This window comes from Nanorana parkeri, unplaced genomic scaffold (genome assembly GCF_000935625.1).
Source record: "Nanorana parkeri isolate BGI_ZX_2015 unplaced genomic scaffold, ASM93562v1 scaffold854, whole genome shotgun sequence".
In the NCBI taxonomy this organism is placed as follows: domain Eukaryota; kingdom Metazoa; phylum Chordata; class Amphibia; order Anura; family Dicroglossidae; genus Nanorana; species Nanorana parkeri.
In genome coordinates, this window is record NW_017307122.1 from 7,718 (window position 1) to 34,754 (window position 27,037).

The following is a 27,037-nucleotide window of genomic DNA, read 5'->3' on the forward strand; positions in this document are numbered from 1 at the left end:
CTTCAGACTTAAATTGTGACTTGTCTATTCCACCTAGTAATGGTGAGATGAAATGCAGTAACATTTACTCCTTTAATGAGTATAGCGACGTTTCAGAACCAAGTGGTTCCTTCTTCCGGCAAACAAAGTCCACTTTATGTTTGCCGGAAGAAGGAACCACTTGGTTCCGAAATGTCGCAATGATTGTGACACTAATATAGTCATTAAAGGAATTGGCTTGGTATGATGTTGGTTGGTGTGCGAGTGACTATTAATCGATTTAATGTTACTGGCGGAGGCATCTGTGGTCACTACGACACCCACCCGACTTATAGGTTTGTTTCCGGTCAGGAGTGTGATGGGACATATCTTGGTATGAAATGCAGTAAGGCCCCTGCAAAACCTTCTGGAAGGACAAAGGAAAGGAATCTGACAGACCAGACATCCAGATAGTGGAGAGAAATCCTGGAATGCTTTGGAGCAGGACATAAGTATGGAAGGACAACATCGTGGTTAAGGTGGAAGAAGAAACCACCTTGGGGGAAAAAGGAGACCTTAAAAGTGATATTAAAGCTTCCTTTGTTTTAAATATGCGCTACAAGGAGGCCCACCTTTGTCTAAGGCAGTTTTCAATTCCTCGTTTTTAAGTGGGTCCCTGCAGCGCTCTTTCCCCTGCCCCGGTGCCTCCATTGTGGGCGTGGTGTCCATAGTGGGTCCATAGACGCACACAGCCCTGTGGCGGGGCACGCTCCGCCTAACAGTTTGATTGATGGCAGAAGAAGCCTATGGCTCCTCTGCCATCAGTATCCATCTCCCACAGCCAGGAAGTTTGGGGAACGGAGGATCGCTTCGGGACCAGCGGCGGGGAAGAGCGTTGCTGACAAGTGTGGGGGGGCGACGACTGTGGGAGGAAAAGGTACTGGGCGGTTTTTACCCTAATGCAGAGAATGCATTAAGGTGAAAAACACCCAGACCTTACTACTACTTTAGTGTTGAATCAGTTTTTATTAAGTTTCATAAAAGAAGATTCAGACAATGCACTACTACTTTAAAGGCCATCTTATCCATGTGATACACTAGGAAAGGCTTTTTAACAGGATAAGGATACAAACGCAGGAACCCACCTAGCAGAGGTGATAGCAAGGAGAAAGGCCGCCGTCACAATCTGGGGTCAGATAAGGGAATATCCTTAATGGGTTCAGAGTGCAGCCTCTAAAGGGCCAACAGAAACAGACTGAGAAGTCATGGTGTCACTGGGGAGCATACAAGGGCAGCAATGTGAGTGACACCCTGCACAAATACCATAACAGTGGGCAGCAAACGGTCTTCAGAACAAAACAGCTAGGACCGAGTTCTGCCCCTTGATGGTGCTCTAGGCCAGATGCTGATCCAGACCAGACTGGAGCAAAGACAGGATCTGTCCCACAGGCTAGTTCGTAGGAAGAACTTCCTAGTTTCACACCATGCACAGTAAGCCTTTCAGGTGCAATGGTAAACCTTGCAAGAAGACAAATTTCTAGCTTTCTGGAGCGTTGGATCAGGACCTCAACAACCAAGGCATTAAAACCAGTGACCGAGAATCACTAGATCGATCATAGGGAAAAAGGACTTATCTGACATCAGCACCAGATTGGAAATTCACCATGTCAGGAAAAGCCTCCAGCTGGACAGGTGTATGGAGTGATCCAGAGACTGTTTGGCCCACACAGCCAGAATATTGAGTTGCAACAGCCTGGGGTGAAACTGGGCATATGGTATTGCCTCAAATGGGGCCACCAGTAGACCCAGGATTCTCATGCAAAAGTGAATAAAGGGGGTGGTTTCTGGACCGAAGGGTCTGGACCCATAAGTGGAAGGACACAAGTTTGTGCTGGGGAAGGATGCTCCTGGACTGGACCGTGTCCAAGACCAGGCCCAGTTACTCCAAGCTACGAGTCAGATCCAGCACTGATTTTTGGAGACTGAGGATCCATCTGAAGCTCTACAAAGTGTGCGCTGTGCTATAGACATTGGCTGAGAGGACCTTAACTAAATGATCCTTTAGATGGGGATTGTCCATGTATCCCACTGTGGGGCTACCCTGAGAGCGAAGAGCTAAGACTGGGGCAAGTTCCTTGGTGAAGACCCAGGGTGCCATGGACAGACTAAAGGGGAGGGTAACACACTGATAATGTTGCAAGCCCACAGCAAAGCACAGATACCATTGAGGTGGGAAAATCAGGACCTGAATGCTCAGAAGCCAGACGATCCCCTTGTTGAAAGAAGGGGATCTTTTGAGGATTTTCCTATCCAGATCTTCAGATCCAGAATAGCATGAGTACCTCCTTTTGCCTTAGGAACAGTGAAGAGGCTTGAATAGAACCCTTGAAAACGTTCCTTGATAGGGACGAGGTCAATGACCCCCTGAAAGAGGAACTCCTGAAGAGCAGTATAAAAGATCTGGCCACTATTGTGGAGAGGAAGGCAACTTTGAAAGCATAAAGCAGGGAGAAGGCAGAATCTGAAACTCCAGCCCTGGGATACCATACTCTGGAACCAGACATCCAGACTGTTTTGGGACTAGATGGCAGCAAAGGCCGACAGACGCCCTCCCGCTCAGATAAGGAGGGGCAATGCAAGGAGGGTGTGCGCACAGATCCAAGTCTTGCGATGGAAATGTGTGTTTGGATTGGAGTTAGGAGGGAGGGGTTATACAGGGCTGTCCTTACAGCTTTTATGTGCCAATGTTCAATCACCTTTGTGATTGGACACTGGCAGGTAAAGTGTCCCATGCCGTTTCTCAGCAGAGGGAAGAGTATGTTTTACTCTTCACGCACTTTTCCTTTAAATAGGGGACTGCTAGAACAGTTTTTTTTTTTTTTTTTTACTCTCTGCTCCCCATTGCACATTTTGCCTCACTTCCTGCCTGGTAAAAACATTGTCCTTAGAAAAGAAAGTGAGAGGAAATCTCTATACCCTTGGTTCTCAACCGGTGGGTCCTGACCCCGCATTGAATGGGTCGCCACGTGCCTTCCACTTTTCTAGATGAGACGTTCCTGTGCCTCCTCCTAGCACAGCACTGTCAGTTCTCGCACCAAGGAGCCATTTAAAATATGCTGCCCGGCGGCGAGTGATTGCTTGAGGTGGGGTAGGGCTTTCGCCGCGAGGGAGCTCCATCCATACATGCATAGCTTACAGCTCCCTCGCATATCCTGTAGAGGTGCCTGGACCGGAATGACATCACATTGTGGCTCCCGGAACCTATACAGGGAATGCAAGGGAGTTGTGCAAGCAATGCACATATGTTTGGAGCTCAGTCACAGCACAGCAGCCCACACTGGACCCCAGGCTGAGGATCCACACCAGTTCTTGTAAGGTAGGGAGACTGGGTGGATCTTACATTTTTTTTTTTCCAGTGTGTATGTGTGTGCGAATGTCTAAGTATGTGAGATTGTGTCTGTGGTTGTGTGCCTGTCAGTGTTTTGAGGGCCCATTCACGCTAGTACAGTGCGTTTATCGAACAGTTCCATGCGATTAACTACACGTTCTGGTGTGGGAGGTGGATTGCGTTGCTATTCATTTGAATGGCACCCCAAAACGCACCTCCTGCCAAAAATTCAATCGCCACACTGGAAAGCGTGGTACCGCAATGCCGTGCGACTTAATGTCCAAGGACAAATGTGGGTCCTGAGGTTACGCAGGTTGAGACCACACTGCTCTATACCATTTTATTGCCATTGTGCTTATTTCAGCTCTCAACAGAACTTTCAAGCCCTCCAATGACTGGCAACTGCAATCTAAATAAAGGCTAAGATCCCTTCCTTGGCTGTGAGGGCATATTAGGTTGTAGTTCTGCTTTAAGAAGTCTATGACCACTCCAATTAGAGGGAGCACACCCTTTGCTGAGCAGGTCCTGCTAAAGTGCTGTAGGGACGCGCTTTATCACAACATGCATATACAATAGTCAGTCATTCGTCCAGCAGCTGCTGAAGAAAGACACACAAAACACCACAATTTAATAATGACTGTTTAATGAATTTTTTTTAATGCAAACTTTACAAGACCCTCCTGTAGTTAAACAATTATTACAATTCCAGTGATGGAATGTTAGTATTCTAAAATACCCCAAAAAAGTGCATGCTGCGTCTCTAAACATAGGTATATTGCAGTAAAAGACAAACTTTCAAAAATAAACACAGTACTTGTAATAAGAATATATATATTATGTATAAAACACAAACCACTGGTAGATTCAATCAGGGATCTGTTCAGATTTGTAAGAAATAATACAAAAAAGGCAAAAAAGGAGAGGACAGAGAGTGAGAGAGATAGAGAGAGTGCCGGAGCGGCCATTTCTACAGAACTGAAATGCAGTTTTAGCTCCGGCCCTTTAAACATTGCAACGTTCACTGCTATTTGGTTTCCAGCAGTAAAGGAATGAAGGGGAATGAAAAGGGGCCGACGTTCTGAACAAATCCCTGGAGAGTGGAAAAAAAAAAAAAATATTCACAGTTTGGAAATGACAGGAACGAAATTGTGTACATTAACATCGTTCTAAATCAGCAGTTATAATTCACAACCAGCATCTTCTCACGACGTGAACAGCTGAAACCATCAGATTTCAATAGAAAAGATTCAAAAATTAAACAAACGTGTTCACGGTGAGAGAAAAAAGAAACCTCCAGAATAACGCTCACTAAGGAAACCGTATCTTGTGAACCAAACAAATGTTTCCTACTTGCAGCTCTGCATGCTGACCACACACGGGAGATCTCTGGCCGACAATTTGTTTATTCCTCAGGGGATCTACATAGAGACCACGGCGAGCACCTTCCTCCATACAAGTCTCGTCTTATACAAGGTAAACGCCTACAGAGAGAGGATTGTGCAAAGATGAGGATACACCGGTAAAACATCTGTCAGAACATTCTATAATGCCAGAGACTAGCTGAACGCCGTTCAAAATTTCGTTTGGTTTTAGCATTCGATTTGGGAATGAATGGAGTTTCCCCGAAGGAAAACCACGTTCACCGTTAGAAATTTGTTGGTTCAAGAAAGGCTTTCCATCCTGCACCTGCGACTTTCATTTTTCTTCTCGTCACTATGGTCGAAAACAATAGTCAAATTGGACCCCTTTCCAAATCGAAAACCCAACAAACATTCCAAAAACAACCGCTTTCGGGTGAAATTGTAAACCATCAACACTCAACTTAAGACTCTGATAACTGCTACTCAAGCAACGGCATACTGGGAAATCCATTCAGCTTGATCAGACAGAAGCAGCACTTTAAAGCACGCAGATCATGTCATCCTCGTTTGCCACATTTTACTTTAGATACAATGGAGTTAGTAAAGAGAAACCGGCCGCTCACTTTGCAGGGGAAACTTTCAGCACATCCACTAAGCGAAGGGAAGCTTCAGTGAACAGCCGATTTGCCTTTAGTGAACCAACCCCAATGTATTAGAGGTAAAATTAGGCAAAAAAAAAAAAAGATGACGTAATCTGGATGCTTTATACCTGCTGCAGTGATTACTCAAATGTTCAGTGAGCACTGTTCACCTCTCTTCTGATCAGGACTCAAAACGAAGGCCTACAGCAGGGACTTGCACACTCCTAGAACAGATCTGTATGAAGTGACCAGTGTGTGATACAAGAGGTAAAACTGCGCTCAACACATGGAACAAGCTGGAAAACAGGCAACATGCCCCTAGGTACTTGTGTAGAGTACAAATCCAGCACTCAGGAGGTTTGCAGAGCTGCGTTCACAGGTGTCTCGCTCTAATCATTCTTTCTAGTAAGCCAGATCTTAGGCGTCAGTCAGAAATTGTCCCATTTATGGCCAGCATGTCTGCTGTCCTACATGTAAACGTGAAGGCGAATGTCAACATTATCCTGGACCTGCAGTTTCAAAATAAAGCTTAGTTCCTGGTGCTGGTACAGGAAACACTTTGCCAACAAACGGCCCATCAAAAGTACTGATGGTGGAGTATAAAACAGGAATTTCACACAAAAAAAGACAGAGTTTTACCCAACTTGGGTCATGGCATTCCTCTAGTAGCCAAACTCTGGCCCTCCAGCTGCTGTTCTACTTACAAGTCCCATGAGGCATTGCAAGACCAATAGCCACAGGCATGACTTCCAGAGGAAGATGCATTATGGGATTTGTAGTCTCAACACAGCTGGAGGGTTGAGGTTTGGCTACCTCTGCTCTAGTTGTTAACATTTTCTATATACTGTATATATAATCTCTAACGTACAGAGAGACAAGTGCAGTGCAGCTCACTTTAGCAAAACACCAAATACAACTGTTCAGATCAACTCAACCACTGATGGAGGCTCATTGGAATACAGAAAAAAAACCCGAAAAAAAAAAAAAGCCTGACAGCAATGCGTTTTGCTCACATGGCTTTACTAGCAGGACAAGAGGAGGAGATATTTAGATTACATTCCACGATGCAACATTCACCTTAAAAACACTTGAAGAGGAAAAACTGTCAAAAACAAAAACCATGTTAACAGGGGTCAGCAATGCCAACTTGAATATCAGCAGATGTACAGCAACGACCAAACATCAATCACCTGCATGTTAAAGGCTCACAGTATGGTGAAAAGAAAACGCACAGTCCGCAGATCATCATTGCTACAACACAATATTCCGAGCTACATAGAGATATCCAAATGAACAACCAAGTTTCAGCTGCTGCAATATTCTCTATGCTGGAGAAAGGATGGGGGGGGGACTTTGATATAAAGTTGCAAAAAACAAAAACGGCCTGCATGGATTTTCAAGTATATAAATGTGAGATTTGTCAGAGAACAGGAACTAAGGATAATACTCCGTGTAGGATTCGAGCAACGCTATAAAGTTTACTCGCAAGAGATAACTACATACAGTCACGGCCAAAAATATTGTCACCCCTGCATGTCAGATAATGCACCACTGCACGCAGACAATTGTTGCAATTACAAATGTTTAGGCATTCTCATGTTTATTTCTTTTGTTTGTATTGGTATGACCCAAAAAGGAGGAGAAAAAACAAGCCAAACCTGACACATTCCGTGCAAAACTCCAAAAATAGACTGGGCAAAATTATTGGCACCTTCTCCTAATTGCAAGAAATAATTGCATTCCAAGTTTTTGTGGAACAGCACGGACAATCTGAAGGTTACAACAATGGTTTCAGATAAAGCGCTGGAGAGTACTGGACTGGCCAGCAATGAGTCCCATACAGCTCCTGTGGAGAGAGCTCAGAACAGCAGTTAGGAAAAGGAACCTTCCGATCCGAGAGACCTGGAGCAGTTGGCGAAAGAAGAGTGGTCCAAAATTCCTGTAGAGAGGTGTAAGGAACTCATTGATGGTTACAGGAAGCCATTGATTTCAGTAATTTTTGCCAAGGGGTGGGCTACCAAATATAGGAGGGTGCCAATAGTTTTGTCCAGTCCATTTTTGGAGTTTTGTGTGGAATGTGTCAAATTTGGCTCTCTTTTCTCTCCACTTTTTTGTTGTCATACCAATACAAACAAAAGAAATAAACATGAGAATGCCGAAACATTTGTAATTGCAGCAATTTTCTGCGGGAAGTGGTGCATTATGTGACAGAAGTGCAGGGGTGCCAATATTTTTGGCCATGACTGTATATGAAAAATGATAACGTTTAAGCCACGACCTACACAAATCCGTATATGACACGCCACAAACACCCCCAAAACTGATACTCGTGAGAACAAGTTTTCAAATGGTTAAAAACCAACAGGGGAACTTGAATGCCCCCCAAATATTTCCCCTTTTGGTAGAGCCGAGTTCCCATTCTAATTGACCGTCACGGATTGGACATATAATGCACCTATTTGGCTTTAATTGTAGTTTATTGGGCACCGGGACGGTTTCTTTTTTGTGGGTTGTCATGTGAATCTTTTAAAAGGTTGGTTTAAATGAAGTTTAGGACTTTTCATATATTCAAATTCTTGCTCATTAGAGGACATGGAGAACTGTGCTCAGGTTAATTCATAACATCCCGGCTATAGGTTGTGAAGGGACCTGAACGCGGTAAAGTGTAAACAGATGAACCTGAAGCTCTTCTCCCCAAGCTTCAACTATTACAATAGCTGTTTATTGCAGAACCCTATTTCGTTTCCCATCCTCCATCCAGTGGCCATAATGGGCTGGAAATCTCATTTGCAGAGCGGCTCTCTGTGCGAACCCCTAAAACTTTAACCAGGAGAAATTTGACGCTGGGTGAACAAATCCTTTAAATGCACATTTTGTTTCCGTTTACGCTGCATGCCTTTGGGCCCCTTGAAGTGGAAGTTCACCCAAGAAATACTCTATGAACATTAAACAGCAGAAAAGCACCTGTACCTTGATAAACGCATAGCACTATATCTGACTTCTGTCCATGCTCCGGTTGTCCAGCAACCTGCAATGGAAAACTGCCGGCTATTACTGGTGGCACCATGCAACTCATGGCATTGCACGGTCCTCCTCATGCAATCCAAGTCTAGTGACTGCAGACTGCGGTTCCTCTGTGCCTGAAATAGCATGAGGGGGGCTATGACACCATGAGTTGCATGGTGTTGCCGGTAATAGCCGCCACTTTTCCAATCCCGATTGCTGGACAACCGGAGCAAGGACAGGAGTCAAACCTGGTACTACGGGTTTATAAAAAGGTACTGGTGTTATATTGCCATTTAAAATGTTCATTGTGTAATTTTAGGGTGAACATCACACTTCAACATTCACAATGCACACGGTTCAATGTGGCAAATTCACATTTGGAATGCAGCATGCCTAGATTATACACATCCAAAAAAGAGTAGCCTTACCCCTCTCCTCTACCTGCCAGACTGAGTTTCAAGTTAAGACCTGAAACAAAAACACCCCAAAAGAGGGCAGGTGAAGAAAACAAACAAATCAAACAAGGATTCCTCTGTGCCCACCCTGACAGTTTTATGGCTGCAAACTGCTTACTTACCCCACACTCTTATTCCCACCTAATCAAGTATCTAACACTGAATACAAAAGAAACCAAGAAAAGAACCTAACTGATATGGGTACAGGTAAAATTATAAATAACAGACTTTTTGAGGAAGATGGAAAATTCCTTATATAATTGAATCATACACAGGGGGTTAGTACCTCCCCCAGACCCCCACGGTAATGCTTGACATCAGTCTATAACAATACACGGGGTCGCCTGAAGTATCCTACTGCAATGCAATTACCCATTTTGAATATGGTGAAATTCCAATTTACCAGGGAAACCAATATTTGTACAATGTAACATTCTGCTGGTGCCGAAGTTTGTGGAAGCAGTATGAAATACCTCTCCCGATTATGGGAATAGTTTCTTGCGTGGAAGTCATCTCACGGTTTTAGGAAAGACCACAGGAGATCTTGAGGAAGCGGTTGTGGCAGAGTACGTTCTAGTACGATGGTTCCCAACCTTTGTGCACTTACGTACCACTTGGCTGCTTATTTCCATAAATGATAAACCCCCCCACCCAAATTGGAGAAGGGACAGGGATAATAGTGAGCATAGTGCGCCGCTGCAACAAACCGTATTCAATGGGCTGAAGGTCACTGACATTTATATTGGTCACTATTGGAGTGCAGCAGTATTGCACAGTCACATTCCCTCTTCAGTGTGTGTGACCGGTGGCCTGTGCTACTTTCCCTCACTCCTCAATGTGTGTGTTTCCTCCTTTTCTGCTCCACTCCCTCTTCATTGCTCTCTACCCTAATCTCTATCCACCAGCCAGTATTGTTGGATACTAGGATGCAGGCGGCTGGGCCACACAGCATCATACGTTTCCGTGGTGCAGCCAGCCTGGCCACATGGCGTCATTGGTATGCAAACAGTTATTTCTTCATCCTGGCCCTGATCCATTCCTTTTAGTCAGACCTCGAAGAAACCATATTAGAAATAAGTAGGGCTAGCCTCCAGCAAATCGGCATCAGCCAATTCTGAGATAAAAACCTGATCCCAGCCAAATGCACTGACACCTCAAAGGTCAGAGCATCTTGTTAATGCCTAAAAAATTGTATGATGACATAGCTTCTTATACTTAACGTATCGCTGAATGCTGCGCTTCTTTACATTTACTACAGTACTGTACCATTCCAAGTGACTTTCTAAGGCACCTTATAGGCAAAGGGCAACCTGCAGCTCTCTCTGTAAAAATGCTGTGAACTCCCATTAGTTCCACCATAACACCAGGCAAGACACATGCCCCATCACTTACCACTGATTATCAGATCAGTCACACAATACAGGAGGAGACTGCCTGTATGGCTTCATTGGTGCTGCAACAACTAATCGACAACTTGGCAACTATTCTCATCATCGATTAGTTGGTTGGGGGAGAGGAAATAATTTTTTTATACAACCAATCGATTAGTTGAGAAAATAATCGGGTAACTAATTGATTATGAAAATAATCATTAGCTGCAGCCCTACACTGTCATTTGGCCACCTGCATTCTAACAACCAATGACTGTTTGGCCGGGCCTCATAGCACCATAACTTTCCATGGTACAGGCTGCCTAGCGGCACAGCACCATGCTTCTCCTTGCTGTGGTCAAGCACCATAACCACCAATGTTGTTATATGGGCCAGGCTGGGTACGCTACTGAAACTCATAACCGTGCAATCTGGCTGCCTAACCTACCGCCGTTACGGAGTTTTATTCCCCAAATGTCTTGGCACGTACCCCAGGTTGGGAACTGCTGTTCTATTCCAGCAGCCAGAGGAAGAGTACAGAGGAAGGCAGAAGGGTAAGGGAAGACTATCTCTGATATGAAACAAAGTCAATGTGAGCTTCCTCTGTCTAGGATGGGCACTACAAGACGAGGTAGATTAAAATAAAAGAATAAAATAAAAGCAATCCCATAAAGGGAAGAGGAAAAACAAAATCAATACAGCCACTTCTGCAGAACAATTGAAATGATACATTCTACTAATACAAAGCAGAAGAGTAAAAAAAAAAAAAACAATACCATGTTATACAGCCAGAGCTAACTTTAAAAAAAAAGTGACATGTGGACTATCTGCCCTAAACTTCATAAGTCGATATCCATTGCTTCACATTTAGATACTCAAGTTTTCGTCTAATTATAGAAACCCGAGGCTTGATGGCTCAACTCTGATCTCCTTGAAAGAAACAAAAATCAGGAATATGGCAACCCTTTGAAATTATTGCTCAAATATTAACCTTTGTGTTCCAAAGTCTTCCTAACCGTACTGAGTGTTTCATGCTCAGAGCATTTAGTTTAGAGGCGGACCTTACTTTCTTTTTTTGTTCAGCAAGAACAAATTGTCCCTGCTTGCTTTGCCTACGATACCATAAATGTGAAGGTGCATTACTGCTCTTATGAACACTCATTTATACAAGAACAGACTTAATCCACCAAAACAATATAAAGAGAAAAGATCTTGTTTAGAATGGTGGAAGGAAGCATCTGTGCTACTACAGAGGGTCTGAAAGATGGGTTTATTTCTGGGAAAGGAGGCCTTCTCATTTCTGCTCAGAAGCATTCACATGAAATGAAGCCAAGGTCCTCTGCGATTTTCAGATCTGTGATCCTGAGAGGTTCCGATTACCCAATCAACAAGGGGATAAGAATGTTTCCACTGAGTTCCATCCAGAGATGGTCCGTGAGGAAAATTAGATTATGTAATTTTCAATTAGGAAAAATCCCAGGCATGAAAAGCTCCCGCATCCCGTACAAGTCAGAAATATTCGAGCTGCAATTGCTGAATTGTTTTAAAGGTGCAAACTATGGGGCTGTCACCCTATTCCTTTATTTTACAACTTGGTAAGTTGCTGACCTGGAGCAAGCATTTATACGTGCCGTCTCTTCTTCCAGAGAGGGAAGAAAGAATCAGGATGACAATCCCACAAACTTCAATCCCCAAAAACAAACCCACAATGGCAGCTCCTGTTTTTTTTGTATCCCGACGGGTTTACTTTAAAGCGACTCTGCTGCAAATATAAATCTGTACAATAAAGGGCTCCCTGCAAAGAAGACAATGAATATTCAGGTCTCCTTCTGCCCACATTGACTAGAACAGCAGTGGTGGTGAAACCACCAGCTAAGGATCCTGCGTGTTGATTTCCCGTCCCCTGCTGTGCTCAGTGGTGTAAGCCAACCCCAAAAAAAACCCCTCTCACTGTGCCAAGCGGTTCAATCCACCGCCACCTGCTGTGCTCAGTGGTACGATCCCCGGCCCACTTTGCTCAGTGGTTCAATCCACCGCCCCCTGCTGTGCTCAGTGGTTCAATCAAATTACCCTTTTTACATCACTACTGTGAAGGGCAGTGGGGGGAACAGGAAATGGACACCCCTGGAAGTGTAAAACAGCAGAACAGGCCAGTACCTTGTGTCTTCTTTGCAGGGAACAATTTAACGGACAGATTTTAGCGCAAGAGTTGGTTTAAAGAAAATGTAAATTTCAAGAGATTTCCTAACAGTTCACATTCAGCGTCACAAACCTGTATGCATTGATATAGCCCTCATTTAAAAAGAAGAATACAAGCTGAAAGGGTCAAAATAGGAAGAAAACAAAAAAGAAATTCAAGTATAAAATGTAACTACAGCAAGCTTAACTTAAATTGCCTTAGCCCATCCACTGTGTCTAAGCACAGAAAGAGACAATCTGGCAGGTTATTTCTTCAAAGATGGCAAATGTAAAATATCCCCCAAGGCACAGCAAGAGTCTGCAGGCGAAGCAGAAGCAGCAGTTGTGCTAAAGACAGAAACTAAAAGGCCTCTTTGTTTACAGCAGGTACCGGGGGGGAGGGGGGGGGACAGATTCAAGCTGGAGAAGTTGTAGAAATTGTACAGCAAAGCAAGGCCTTACAAGAGCGGAGCGAAATCAAACAACCCCGGTCTCAGAGGCAGCAAACCCAAGTCACTGATGGAAAGGCAATGAATAAAATAAAGCATATATAACAAACAATGTGGAAGAGGTCACTAATAAATGTCGTACGACAGCATAAACCATTCACATTTTTCCTTTAGCTGGTGAAAAAAGATATCACTTCTTTAGAACAGTCCACAACGGAGTCATTTGTCACTTTCTTTGGGGAAAACCCCCCCCCCCCAAAAAAGGCATAATCGTGTACCATCAGCAAACAGAGAACAAACAGAAAATAGGTGTGTGGGGAAAATGTTTTTTTTTTTTGCACTATTAACCAAACACGGGAATAAAAGACTGTGAAGCCATCATGGGTTTTTCCAGTAAAAAGACAGGATACAGTTGTGCTGTGTGCAACCCTGTACAAAAGGCCGGGTGCTGTTTGGAGAACGCAGTCACATGAAATATCCCCCTCACATTTCACCCAATAACTGGATTGGCTGCAGCTTCTGTTGTAGGCTGGAAAACATTCATAAACCAGTATGGCACCAGGAATTTTCATCCACGACAAATGTAAAAAGTGAACAACATTGTAGAGAGTGACTAGATGTAGCAGATCGGCTACTTATAAATCCAATTCACACAACACAGCACTTACTGGGATTTAAAAAAAAAACAAAAAAAAAAACCACCCCCAAAACAGAGGAGAAAAATTACAGCATATCCTCTGCATCACAGCCAATCCTCAATCGGGTAGGCTAAAACCACTAAACCAAGAGCGCATGGGTGCATGGTGGTATGTATCCCAGAGAACAGGCCAATGTCTTTTGGGGGATCATTTGGGGGATGATGGTATTGTAGCAGCTTTCTGCGCTGTGGCAGAGGGAAATGCTTGCATCCCGATTCCAGGTTGGTATGCTGCAAGATGCTGTGCGGGAAGGCCTGGTGTCTGGGTAGGCCATTGTACTGGGTAGCCAGTGCTGCCCATTGCATTGAACTGGCAGGTGTGTGGTGCTGGGTATGGTTGAATTCCTCCTGTTGGAAAGTTTGGGTGTACAAGAGATGAAGAAATAGCAGCAGGAACAGTCCCGTGAATCTGAGATATTGTGGGAATCCAGGTCGGTGGATAGCCAGGGGAAGCTGATGAATTCTAGGAAAGAAGAAAAAAATCCAATCAAAATAAGAGATGGCAAAAAACATCCACAAGCCATATTAAATACATTCACAATATACATCATAACAGTGCCCACAGGGTCTGCATCAAAAAAGATAAGGGGACCAGTTATAAAGCAGGGACATGGCCTTACAGTGGCCATATTGCAGCTTGGAAAAAAACTGTGCATTTATAAAAGGACAGACACTTATTTAGAACTTCACTTGCCTGGTAACTCTGAAGCAAGCAAAGCCCCATTCATAAACGTGCTAGAAGAGAGAGGTCTTGTTCACGTTACCAGTCAAAGTCATGTGACCGGCCTCTTCCCCAATGACTGCAGGATTGGGCACCAAGACAGCGAAGGGACACCAAGACTCCTCATTGCAGCCCCCATTTGATTAAATACTCTACTAAGGTGTACATCGTATAGCAATAACCTCTCCAGGGGGATGAGGAGAACCCAATTCTGTTTCAGAGCCAACAGAATGCAAAGACTTGACCTCCGATGGTGCTGAGAGCCAATCGCTGGTCCAGACCCAACTACAGGAAAGAGCGGATTCATCCCACAGAGAAAGCCCTGGGGTTAAAGTCCCTACACTCACACCAAGTAAAGTATGCCTTCCATGTCAGATGATGGACTTTGCGCAAAGTGGACTTCACATTGCACAAAGTGGACTTCCAAGCCTTGATAATGTGCGAAATTACAGACTCTGATGCCAATGACACACAAAACCTGAGCTTGGTCAGCCATAGCGTTAAAGCCAGCGAACAAGTAGTAAGGTGGTAAATCATTCTTTGGGGCAGCAGATCCAACCCGTCTGGCAGGACCCACAGTGAATCTGCTATAAAGTTATACCTGATCAGCTTACCATATCCGTCTGGCCAATGCGGGGCAATGAGTCACTGGAATGCCTGCCCCTCGATCTTTCAGAGGCAGGCAACAAAAGTTTAAGGGGACAAAAAGGCATAAATCAGGGTGTACTGTTCCCCTAGAGCCACCAGAGCAATCACTGCTTCTGAAAGATGTTGCTGGTAACTCAAAAATCCTATTTTCTTGATCGTACAGTACAGGACACAGGCAGATTCAGAAACAACTGGGACGTACCCAAGCAACAGAACCGAGGTGTGGGGAACGCAGCAAAACAACCAACAGGTCCACATATCAAAAAACAGGGGGAAAACCCTAACTTGACACAGCAGCTTGCATCACTTAATGGCTAAATCTATCAGCAGATCCTTCAACATCCAGCTGGTAGAACTTCGTGAATGTATGAACAGAAGACCCGATGAAGGCCTTGCAAATCTGCAGCATAGATGCATGAAGACGAAAAGCCCAAGAGGTACTGACAGATTATTCGAGTGCTCCTTTACGGGAAAAGGGGGATCCTTCCCTTTCACAATGACCTGATCCACCTTGTGATGGTAAAACAAGATGGAGGGAGCCCCTGCGAGATCCTTCAGAGGGAGAAGAGACATTCTGATTGTGGGAACGAAGCTGTGGCCAAGAGAGGAACTCAAACAGCCTGTAACTAAACTACACGCGTCTCCTTCAGTAGAGAGGAGACATCCATCCTAAGGACACAAATCCTGGAGAGAGGGGTTATATGATGGTCCTTACAGCTCTGGCCAGTGTCCACCTGATACCTGCATATTACCCAGCCGTCCCTGAATCTGCCTCTGTGCTGTCCAAATGTGAGTAAGGGAAAGCTCTGCTAGAGCCGATATGCACCCGGGGATGGTTGCTTTTCCTCAAGGCGGATAAGAAACCTCAGGGATAGATGGTCCCATAATAGGATAACCTGGGAGGTTAATCCTAGGACAAGCCCAGGCATGCAACCCCCCAGGTCCACTGTCCCTGATTCACTGGGGAGCACACACTGGGAGACCCCTACAACTAGCACGCAGGCCTATAGAGAAAAGAACAAACGGTTATGATGCTCCTGTTAAGCCGGAGGGAACACAATAAACTGAGGTGGTGGGGCTGTACTGCCCCTTTTATTTTAATTGTGGATGATGTGTTTCCTGTTTAGGGGGGTGGATTCTCTCTCTGAGGTGCTGCCCTGGAAGATGACTTGGGAAAATTAAGATTTCAACTGGGCTTAAAAGTTTTAACTACTGTGTTTCCCCGAAAATAAGACAGTCTTATATTTGTCTCCAAAAAACACACTAGATCTTATTTTCGGGGTAGGTATTTTTTTTTTAAAATTTACAACAATCCGCACTGATTCCTGTAGAAAAGTCTACATGTATTCATGTACAAAAATATGGTGATCAGGGCAATCAGGGTTGCCGTACCTTTCCAAGAGAAATTTGCTAACCAATCGCTGGCCAGAATGAGCGAAGCGCACTTTCACTATGGATTCCTCACAGGTGGAGTGCATTTGGTATCACTCCGCCTGTGACAGGAGCCGGCGCTATAGAGGAAGCATCGGCTTATGCGGCTCTGCTCCCTCCAGTGCTGCCTCTCGCTCTGGCTTCGTTGGCACCGCTGATTCTCTCCTGCCTCTCCAAGTTCCCCCTATGCCACCACCGGCCCTGGGAATGGTCACAACTAGGTCTTATTTTCGGGGTAGGTCTTATATTTTAGCAATTCCCAAAAATAGTACTAGGTCTTATTTTCGGGGTAGGTCTTATTTTCAGGGAAACAGGGTATGTATACATTGGATGAAACGGAACTAAATGAGATAATATGAACTGCTTGGGCCACAAAGGTTTAAGAATATGATTGTAAACCAGACAAGCACACCAGCACTGCTTTCTTACCTCATGAACCCGATTCCAGTTTTCTGAATCTGACCGATTCTGGTTCTGTTTGATCTGATTCAGGCTGGGTTTTTGATGGACATTGCCTGCATTCTCCTTGGCCCAGTCATCCACTAATTTGTGCAGGTCATCTGTGAACATGCTTTTCTTCCCCAAGACCGACTGCTGACTAGCATCCGAATTGCTCTCAGTGCCCTGTTGGTCTGAAGAGTAAAGAGAAAATGTCATCAAGACTGCAGCCTGCCATTTCACCATCATTACTTTACAAATTGTTATTAATTGCTTAATTGGTTAGTCTATTACTCAGTAATAAGCAAGGATGTTAGGGAAATAGCAGGGTAGTATGGAAGCAACAAAAGACTTGTATAATATTGCTTATAGTTAATGGGGCAACCAGCACGGGAATGTTGGAAAGTTATTTCTGGTTAGCTGTGAGAAAACCTCGTATTCTTTGTATTGTATGTCATGGTAAGGTACGGTTATACCCGTTGGGGGTTGGCCGCGAAAACAGAATAAAAGTTTTTGAAAAAAAAAACTGATTGTTAAAATAAATATTGATAACCCTTTTTCTATTTATGGGGAAATACAAAGTATTTTTGAACAGGTACAAATGTTTTATGAAAATAAATATATTGGTATGATAGAATCAAGATTGCAGTATCTTCCGGCTTCCTCTTAAATGTAGCATTTTGATCCATTTATTAAATATAGATTTAAAAAAAAAAAATTGTGTTTATAGTGACATGAACCAAATGTCAGTGCTAACATTTGCAGAAATATTTTTCTCCCCCCAAAAAACGTAAGGTTCATAGCTAGGCGTCAGGGTTTTTGCGCATATTCGCACGCGTTTTGTATATTCTGGCACGCGGTTTAACAAGCAGATTGACAGACATTGCGGTGAATGGACAAGCGTGTGCAAAAACGCACATGTTTGCAAAACGCTTGTGTCATGCTTTTCCAGCCGTTTCCATTGAAGTCCACGGGATCAGACACAATGTAATGTGGCAAAAATTAAAAAAAGAGGCTCATGTACTTTTTCCTGCACTCAGCGTTATACAGCTTGCAACAAAACTCAGGTGTGAACAGGGGCTATGGAAATGAATGGGGTTTGTGTTGAGAGCTTGGTCGTGCTTAGCTTTGAGCATCAAAATGACTAGGTGTGAACAGGGACTTACAGTGTACAAAGCCAAGGGTCCAGCGTATTGCTCAATAAATAACAAAATTTGAAATCCTCTTCTCATGTGCTTCTAGTCTTACTTCACTGGTGTCCCCCATAAAAAGGTCTGCTTTACCCTGGAGTGTGAAGCTTTACAGAGTCTGAAATTATCTGCATGAGCCAAAACTTTGCTTCTGAAGACAAAAGTTTTAGAAACATGAAGTTTTGTCAAAAAAACCTTCTCTAAACTGTGTACACACACACACTCTGAAGCAGCAAACACTAAACCTAAAAACCTATCAAAAGAGTAGTCGAGTATTAGCCATAGATCAATGCAGAACGTTTTTAGTTTAAGGCAGGGGTAGCCAAACTCCGGCCCTACTGGGATTTTTTTCTCCAAGTAAGCTTTGATTGTATTATCAAACACGACTCTAGTATGTATTCCCATTACAATGCTGATATTATACCAGGAAAGAATATGCTGGGACTTTACAACTCCTCTAAGTTACCCATAAGCGATCTCACTTAAACTATAAACTTTCTAGACAACAAAGACTTTGCTATTGCAAGGGAGCGGCCATTTTAGGATTAAGCACTTCATGCGAAACATGTCAAGGTTTCTTCTTTGATGGCTGTTTAATCTGTGCATGCCTGTACATTTTTCACAATAGATCTTACAATCAAGCAAGTCAAACAAGAAATGAAGCGCACCAGAATGGTGAGATGCATTAGTGGTTGAGCATACATGGGGAGGACCTTTACAGTATGTATTTGCTCCATAAAGACTTATTTTCGGTGAAGACCCTTGGAGTGTGGCTATTTCTGGATGAGAGAATGAAGCGGTTTCATTTCACAGAAATCATAACTTTATCCCCAACTACTTTCCATGGACCCCCTTACCCCAACCATTGGCAGTCCTTCTAGCCGTGGACCACGGCCACCTAACTTCAAAGCCTAAATCTGACCCTAAGCACAACCATAATCCAAACATCGGTATTAATCTAGAGATCAGCTCCATAAATCCAACAGCGATGGTACCAAGTACCACTGATGGAGACACTTTCTATAAACAAGCCTACCATGTATTTTAAGTTTAATCCACCCACCTGAATGTACAAGTCCATTGTCCATGTGCGTGAAAGAATGGGTCCTGCTCCGCTGCTTACATTTTAGTGACCTGGGACGACGGGGGGACATTGGCTGGGAGGAAGTATCGGAGACCTGTGCTTTGCTCTCTCTAAACATACGCAGGCGCGCGTATACCTCCTGCAGTTCTCTGTTCTGCTGGGCCTGTAAAGTTACAACCTCTTGAATGTGCCTGTGAAAAGAAGGAACAATTAAAAAGAAATATATAAAAAGGTAAGCAGGAAACAAAATACTCCTGTTTTCCTAATGCTTTGCAGTTGTCGATCTGTCCCTGACCATCCTCTCTCCTTTCATATTATGTGCAAGCATATGTAGACAGAGAAACACAGACATGTCTTGAAGATTAAAGAGGCACTGTCACTCCACCTATTCAGGAGAACAAATTCAATGAGAGCACCAAATAAAAGGTTCAAATATCCAAATTCCTTTATACTAGTTCACAATAGGATCGCACAAAACAGCTAACGTGTTTTGGGGGCTCAAAAAGTTTCCCCCTTCAGGGCTCTCATGTTGTAAATGGCAGGACACAGAGATGGCATGCAACAGCAAAACTATTTCTCAGTTGTAAGTTACAAGATGCCAGCAGTCACTGTCAGGAGAACGCTGCTGGTACTGAGTGAAGCAAATCTATTAAAAAACGAAAGCACCAAAACAGTGATAGAGGAGGTCTAACATCTGAGCCCTGAAGAAAGGGGAGAGTGTTTGGGTTTGTTATCCTCTTGTGAACTAGTACTAATATTAAAGGAATTTGGGCTCTTAAATATTTTGTTTGCCGCTCTTATTGGACTTTGTACACATGGATCAACTCTGTGCCTCCTTTAGCTAAAGGTGTCCTGTTGTGTGGAAAGCAGCCTTACCAAAGCCACTGTGTCCTGTTCCAATCTGACCTCAGCGCAGGTCCAAATCCAGCGCCTTGTTTTCAAGAGCAAGGAAAGTATCAGTGGGCTGGGTGGTGGATAGACCTACCTTTACACTGACACTTTGTTCCTGAAAATCCTGAAAGGACTACTATGTAGTTTGGCAACTATGGCACCCAGGACTCTCAGTCAGAGGGGCTGAGAGGATCCAGAGTATAAACCATTTTATAAGGAAGGACCTGGCCTTTCAGATTCTCCCAAGTTTTCAGAATTCTAGCTGGGATCTGGAGATTTCTTAGAGCTCTGGCTGGGATGAAATCTCCAGTCCTGGGACTAGGTGTTGCCAATGACCTGCCTGGGCTGATCAAGGGGCTGAGAGGATTCTCATTAAGAAGCCAGCCCAGAGCTCCAGGGAGAGTTGTGTGTGGGCGTGCAGGAGGCAGATAGCCACAAGCAGACTTGGGTGCATGCTGGACGCACGTGAACAGCCAGGGAAGGCTAGGAGAGGTCGGTGACCCAAGGGACCTGCTGGACACACTGCTGAGAGAGCAGTCCGAGTGCTCACGAGGGGTGAGCAGTGCGAGTAGCACACAGAGGTGTGCTGAGGACTGTATATGCTGAGGAAAAGCGGATTATTATAAGAAGTGCATGAACTGTACCGCTTCATTAAGGCCCCATTCACACTGAGCGATTCGCAAATCACGCGTTTGTCGTGCGATTTGCATTTTACGCGATATCGCGCAAATGCTTGCATTGAGCAAGCTAGAATCGCGGCAAAAACCGCTCCAAAAAAGGGTCCTGCTGTAGCGACGCACAACCCGCGACAGCGACGGACAGAGCCCCATTGCCATGCATTGGAGAGCGATATCGCGCGGTAAATAGCCGTGATATCGCGGGAATTACCGCGCGATAAATCGCTCAGTGTGAATGGGGCCTTATGTTGAAGAAGAATAAAGACTGTCTTGTTTATGTTCAAGTCGGCTTCAGGAGTGGTCACCTAGCGCTCATCATTGGGCTATATTCCCCAAACATCACAATATATATCATTTCTTACTAAGAAGCTAAAGATATCCTATCCCTGTAGATTTTGGAGAAGCACCTCTGGCAGCAATTACAGCCTCGAGTCTTTTTGGGTATGGCGTGACGAGCTTTGCACACCTGGATTGGGGGATTTTCTGCCACTCTGCTTTGCAAATCCTCTCAAGCTCAGTCAGGTTGGATGGGGACCGTCGGTGAAGAGCCATTTTCAGGTCTCTCCAGAGATGTTCAATAGAGTTCATGTCAGGGCTCTGGCTGGGCCACTCTAGGACATTCACAGAGTTGTTCCTAAGCCTCTCCTGTGCTGTCTTAGCTGTGTGCTTAGGATCATTGTCATGTCAGCCCAGGCTGAGGTCCTGAGCGCTGTGGAAAAGGGTTTTCATTGAGGATATCTCTGTACTTTGCTCCATTTAGCTTTACCTCAACCCTGACCAGTCTCTCAGTCCCTGCTGCTGAAAAACCCCCCCACAGCATGATGCTGCTGCTACCACCATGCTTCACTGTTGGGATGGTATTGGGCCAGGTGATGAGCGGTGCACGGTTTCCTCCAGACATAACATTTAGAATGGAGGCCAAACAGTTCAATCTTGGTTTCATCAAACCAGCAAATCTTGTTCCTCACAGTCAGAGTCCTTCAGGTGCTTTTTTACAAACTCCAAGCGGGCTTTCATGTGTTTTCCCATCTAGCTAGATCGGTGGAGGGCTGCAGTGATGGTTGCCCTTCTGAAACTTTGTCCCATCTTCATAAAGGATCTGTGGAGCTGTCAGGGTGACAATCGAGTTCCTGGTAACCTCTCTTAGTAAGGCTCTTCTCCCCCGATTGCTCAGTTTGGCCGGGCGACCAGCTCTTGGAAGAGTCCTGGTTCTTCTTCCATTTGAGGATTATGGAGGCCACTGTGCTCTTGGAAACCTTCAGTGCATCAGAAATTTCTGTTTAGCCTTCCCCAGATCTGTGCCTTGCAATATTCCTGTCTCAGCTCTGCAGGCAGCTCCTTTGACCTCATGGCTTTTGCTCTGATACAGTATGCATTGCCAGCTGTGAATCCTTCTATAGAGAGGTGCTTGCCTTTCCAAATCATGTCCAATCAATGTAATTTACCCCAAGTGGACTCCAATCAAGGTGTAGAAACATCTCAGCAATAATCAAGAGAAAGAGGAGGCACCTGAGCTAAATTTCAAGTGTTGTTGCAAAGGGTGTGAATACTTATGCCAATGCGATCTATATCAGCTTTTCCTTTTTCATACATTTGCAAACATTTCTAAAATTGTTTTCACTTTGCCATTATGTGGTACTGAGTGTAGATTAACGAGAACAAAAAAAAGAATTTAAACAACTTTAGTATCAGGCTGCAACATTGAATAAAATTGAAAAAAGTGAATGCACTGTATACCAAAAGAAGGCTCATCTTGGATATTTGAAGAAGCTAATCCATCAATACTAGTGCAAAGCCACAGGCAAAACATTCAGATGTTGGAGTACAGATGGTCCAGGGTCCCAAGCCAAGTTTTAAGGGCTTGTTCACACCATTTTCTGGTCCAGATCTGGAGCAGATCTGCAGACGCTGAGCAATGTGTGCAGCGTGTTTTTGATGCGTTTTCACCGCGTTCCAGTTTCTTTGGGGGGGGGGGCTGTTAGTATGCAGATTCTTGCTCTGAGGTAACTTCTGCCCTTCATCAAAAGTGGAGCAAGAATACACTTTTTTTTAGGGATGCACCGATATATTGGCGCCGAAACATATCGGCCAAAAATGGCACTTTTGGCATAATGCCGAAAGAGCCATGTTTTGGCCGATATATATCGGCACATCCCTGGTTTCTTTCCTGCTCTGTGTTCCAGCGGGGAGAAAAGAAATTGACAGCCTGCCGAGCACTGCAGGACGAGAGCGCTGTGAGCGGCCGGCGTCTCTCCTCCCACACCGCTCAGCCGCCTATCACAGTCCGGCAGAGCGGTGTGGGGGCGGATACAGCGCTGTCACAGGAGGCTGGGCTTTCCTCTCTACACCCCTCGCTCAGCCTCCTGTGACAGCGTGTCAGAGAAAAGCAATGTACACACACTCAGTGATCGCTGAGTGTGTGTACATAATTGAGGATATGGTATGTTAACTATATCCTCAATTATGAATGAATTGGAGTGATCTACATCATTCATTCAGTAAACAATGTTCTCATGTTATGAATGACCAGAAACACTCATAAAGGATTCCTGTTCATTGATAAAAGGGGATACAGAAAAAGAGATTGCGGACTCTGTGTTCTCAATCTCCTTTTCTATTTTAAAAGGGAAATATCAGGGGTCTGTTTAGACCCCTAATATTTCCCCGAAGCCCCTAAAAGTAAAAAATAAAAATATTTAATAAAAAATAAAAATATAAAAAAATTAAAAAGTTTATAAAAAATAAAATATTTAAAAAAATAAAAACATTTTCGGTATCGGTTTCGGCCTGACTTTTTTTATTTCGGTTTCGTTTTTAAAATTTCCATTTCGGTGCACCTCTTTTTTTTGTTCCAGTTAGATGCAGTGCGTTTCCGGCGCGTTCCGGACCAGAGAAAATGTGACATGCAGTATTTTTGCTGCTGGTGAGAACTGGAGCCCATAAAACACAGATACATTGAGATGCATTTTTAGTGCAGGAGCAAACTGTTCTGGTCTGGACAGATCCCGGACATCACGTGAACAACCCCTAAACCAGACAGCTAAAGTCCAACTAACTGACATGGTCATGAAAGCAGGCAAGACCTTCTAAGAAAAAGAAAGGCCCTAAGGAAGGCTTCTAACCTTAGGTCTACAGGTCCCTGAAAACCTGTCATCTTCATGATGAGGTCATTTTTAGGTAATTTTGAGGTTTTGGCAAACATAACACCACACAAAGCAATGGAGCACAGAAGTTTGAGAAGAAATGCAGGTAGCCATTTAGCAAATCATCATGCTGGGGGCCAAAATTAGAAAACAGTTGACAGAAAGTGGCAAACCCTCCACAGTACATTAAGAAGTTTTAAATGACAGAAAACAGCCGGAAATATAATAAAAAACACACTAACTTCTCTCGCAATTTCTGCAGCTCCCCTTTCAACTCCTCATCTTCTAGTTCAGACTCATCGTCGCTGCTCATGGGAGATGATGGAGAGTACAGAAGGGAGTTTTGCTTTTGGGGAAATGCCTTGTCCCCATGCGAGTTTTGTTCAGCCTCTTGTACTTTGTTTGGCCGGGCGACCAGTTCCTGCCCTGTGCTGGGAGCGGCAGACAATTCAGAATCGCTACTTGGCTGCTTTGGAAAGTTGTTCTCTTCTTTGTTGCCATCTGTCATCCACAGTGTAGGCCTAGACTGAGCACTGCTGCCAGTTGCAGAGGTTTCTTCTAGCTCCCGGTCTGGGGTTAGAGAAGAGGTATCTGTCTCGCTCGCCGTGCTAGCGGACTGCGGCGTCTCCTCTGCTTTGGTTTCAGCAGACCCTGATTCTTCAAAAGGGATGGCTTTCTGTGTCTGCAGGGATGTGGGAGGGACACCGGCAGGTTCATTACTACTGCGCTGCTCTTGTTGCGGGACAGTAACAACCTGCAGAGAAAAAAAACAAACCAAAAAAAACCCATTAGAACTTTGAAACCAATACGCTCTAACAACAGTTGTCAATCACTGTACCTGCCAAGCTGAGAAGAGGCTGCGGGGACCAGTCTAGTAGCCAGGGGGGACCGAGCATCAGGTGAGTATATCTGTTTTATTTGACTCCCCTAGACAAAACAAGCACTTAACCCATGCATTGGGGCTGGAGTTTTGAGGGATAGGCATAGGGATGACAGGCCAAAGTAGTTCAACTTCTATTTGAGATGCTTGGCATCTGGTGCCTTCTTGATGGATGTACACCAAGGATGTAGCATTGACCAGATGATTGATCTATACCATCCATCCCCCTTGTACTGTGCCAACCTCACCCCCGCGTCCTGCACCATTCCCCCCCATACTGTCATCCTTCCCCCTGCATAGCCCCTCTCTCCCCCCTTGTACTGTGCCATCCTTCCCCCACTATTCTGTGCCATTCCCCCCACCCCACCATACTGTGCCATCCTTCTTCCTGTGCTCCCTGGGCCAGGTCTCGCTCATTGTTGCTGGCAGCGATCAGGTCTTTAATGCACTTATTGTATCTCTCCAGCACTGCCCTTGGGTGCCTGGATCTTCTACCGGAGCCAGGGGCTATGGAGGTAGCAGTCACTGAACTCCAAGGGCTGCAGCCCCATGATTAGGTGGCCGGCTCAGCCTCCTTAATAGGCAAAGCAGCCAGGAGCAGAAATAGGTGGCCGGGATTAGAGGGGTCGGAGCGGCTCTCAGGGCAGGACATGCTGCTCATTCACAGCAGGAGCCTGGTGACAGCGCACGGGAAAGTTAAGTGTTCAGAGTGGATGGAGCAGACAATGGGAGCCGAGACACTCAGCACAGCCAGCATTCATGCATCGATGGGCCCCCTCCTGGCCGAATGATAGACGGCCCATGGCAGTCAGTGAAGCAGTACCCGCGGGAAGGGAACCTCCTCCCCCTACTGTCCATGTGTCATTCCCACTCGCACCCTCCCTCTGCTTATCCCCGCTGACTGCTGCAGCCACATCTGGCAGCCAGGGAGTGACTGACACTGCTGTGCTAGGAGGAGGTTCAGGAGCCTCTCACCTCGCGCAGCAGAAGGGACGCAGCGACCCACTCAAGAGGGGACTGCGACCCACTTTTGGGTCGTGAACCACAGGTTGAGAACTGCTGTCCTAAGGACACCAAGCATAACTGGTGAGGTGGGAGGGGCCTGAGCTTTAAAGGGGCAGGCCTTCGTTTAAGAATAATAAGTTGTGTCTCAACAGATGATAAAATAAACACTTTATAAGTAGTTAAAGCAACATTTTGTTTTCTGGAAGAAGGTGTAACCCATATCAACAAATGCTGAAGATTCTAGGCACCTTTGCCAGTGTAATATGGTTTTTCCCAACCCTGTAACAGCCACCTTTGCCAGACAGCTTGGTCTGGTACATGAAGTGAAAAAATAATGAGGGGAATTTATCAAAACTGGAGCAGACAAAATATGGGAGCAGATTTGCACTGCAACCAATCAGCTTCGCTGTCTTTATAATTTTTATATCTTACCTGAGCAAACTGAAGAAAGATGCTGATTAGTCGCCATGGGCAACTGCTTCAGATTCTGTCTGCTCCAGTTTTGATGCATTCCCCCCCAATGGATCTACTGCCAGTATTACCTAGTAATAAAACAGTTATGGGGGAACTCAGGACTGCTCTGTTTTTATTTCTCCTTTAAGTGGACCCTCCTTTGCTGGAGGCTGTTGCTTTTTTTCTTTCAAAGTTCTTCATTCCTCATTTTCTAGTGGGTCCCCGCCATGCTCTTCCCCCCGCACAGGTGCCACCATCGTTCTAATGGAGGCACCCGTGCCCACATCGGCTGTGTGTGTCCATAGACACACAAAGCCCTGTGGCAGGCCACGCCCCTTCCCTCTTCGATTGATGGCAGGAGGAGCCCATGGCTCCTCTGTCATCAGTATCCTACCCCCGCAACCCGGAAGTTCGGGGAACGGAGGATCGCTTTGGGACCGGCGGCGGGGACAAGCGCAGCTGACTGGTATGTGTGGGGGGGACTGGGGTAGAACAAAGGTGCTGGGCCGTTTTTACCCTAATGCAGAGAATGCATTAAGGTAAAAAAAAGCCCAGACCTTAATACTACTGACATATTACATATGTAATTTTTGATTTTGCCCATAGTGACACATTTTGTAAAAATAAATTGAGTGCCTATACTTGTGACCCCTAACAATCGGCTCTTTGCAGGACCTAGTAATGCAGGAAAGATGGAAGAATGATTTAGAGCGGCATTTCTTTCTCCTGTAAACAGCTGAGCGGGTAAAAGTCCTTTGCATGCAGACTGACATTAGGTAACATGATTAGACCACACACCTGAAACCGCCCACGCTTGAAGGCACTGGTTCCAGAGGTCGTCCCCTCGGACAAGGCACATTCAGCCAGTGCTTCTACAACTCTCTGCGTGGCATCAGATACTTCCCGTCTCGTGCCATCCTCATCAGCTGCCAAAAAAAAAAAAAAAAACAAAAAAAGGTCCAACTTCCCACGC

General features: G+C 44.9%; 1 protein-coding gene across 1 annotated transcript in view; it reads right to left on the reverse strand.

Moving 5' to 3' along the window:
- Positions 1-13,547: 13,547 nt before the first annotated feature.
- WNK3 (WNK lysine deficient protein kinase 3) overlaps positions 13,548-27,037 on the reverse strand; it is a 108,570-nt gene continuing 95,080 nt past the window's right edge. Inside the window, exons 19-23 of the mRNA XM_018565498.1 lie at positions 26,863-26,990; positions 23,969-24,480; positions 18,995-19,206; positions 16,733-16,935; positions 13,548-13,966 (exon numbers count right to left, since the gene is read on the reverse strand). Coding sequence (XP_018421000.1) covers positions 13,652-13,966; positions 16,733-16,935; positions 18,995-19,206; positions 23,969-24,480; positions 26,863-26,990 — 1,370 coding nt within the window. The 3' untranslated portion in view covers positions 13,548-13,651. The remainder of the gene's footprint in view (positions 13,967-16,732; positions 16,936-18,994; positions 19,207-23,968; positions 24,481-26,862; positions 26,991-27,037) is intronic.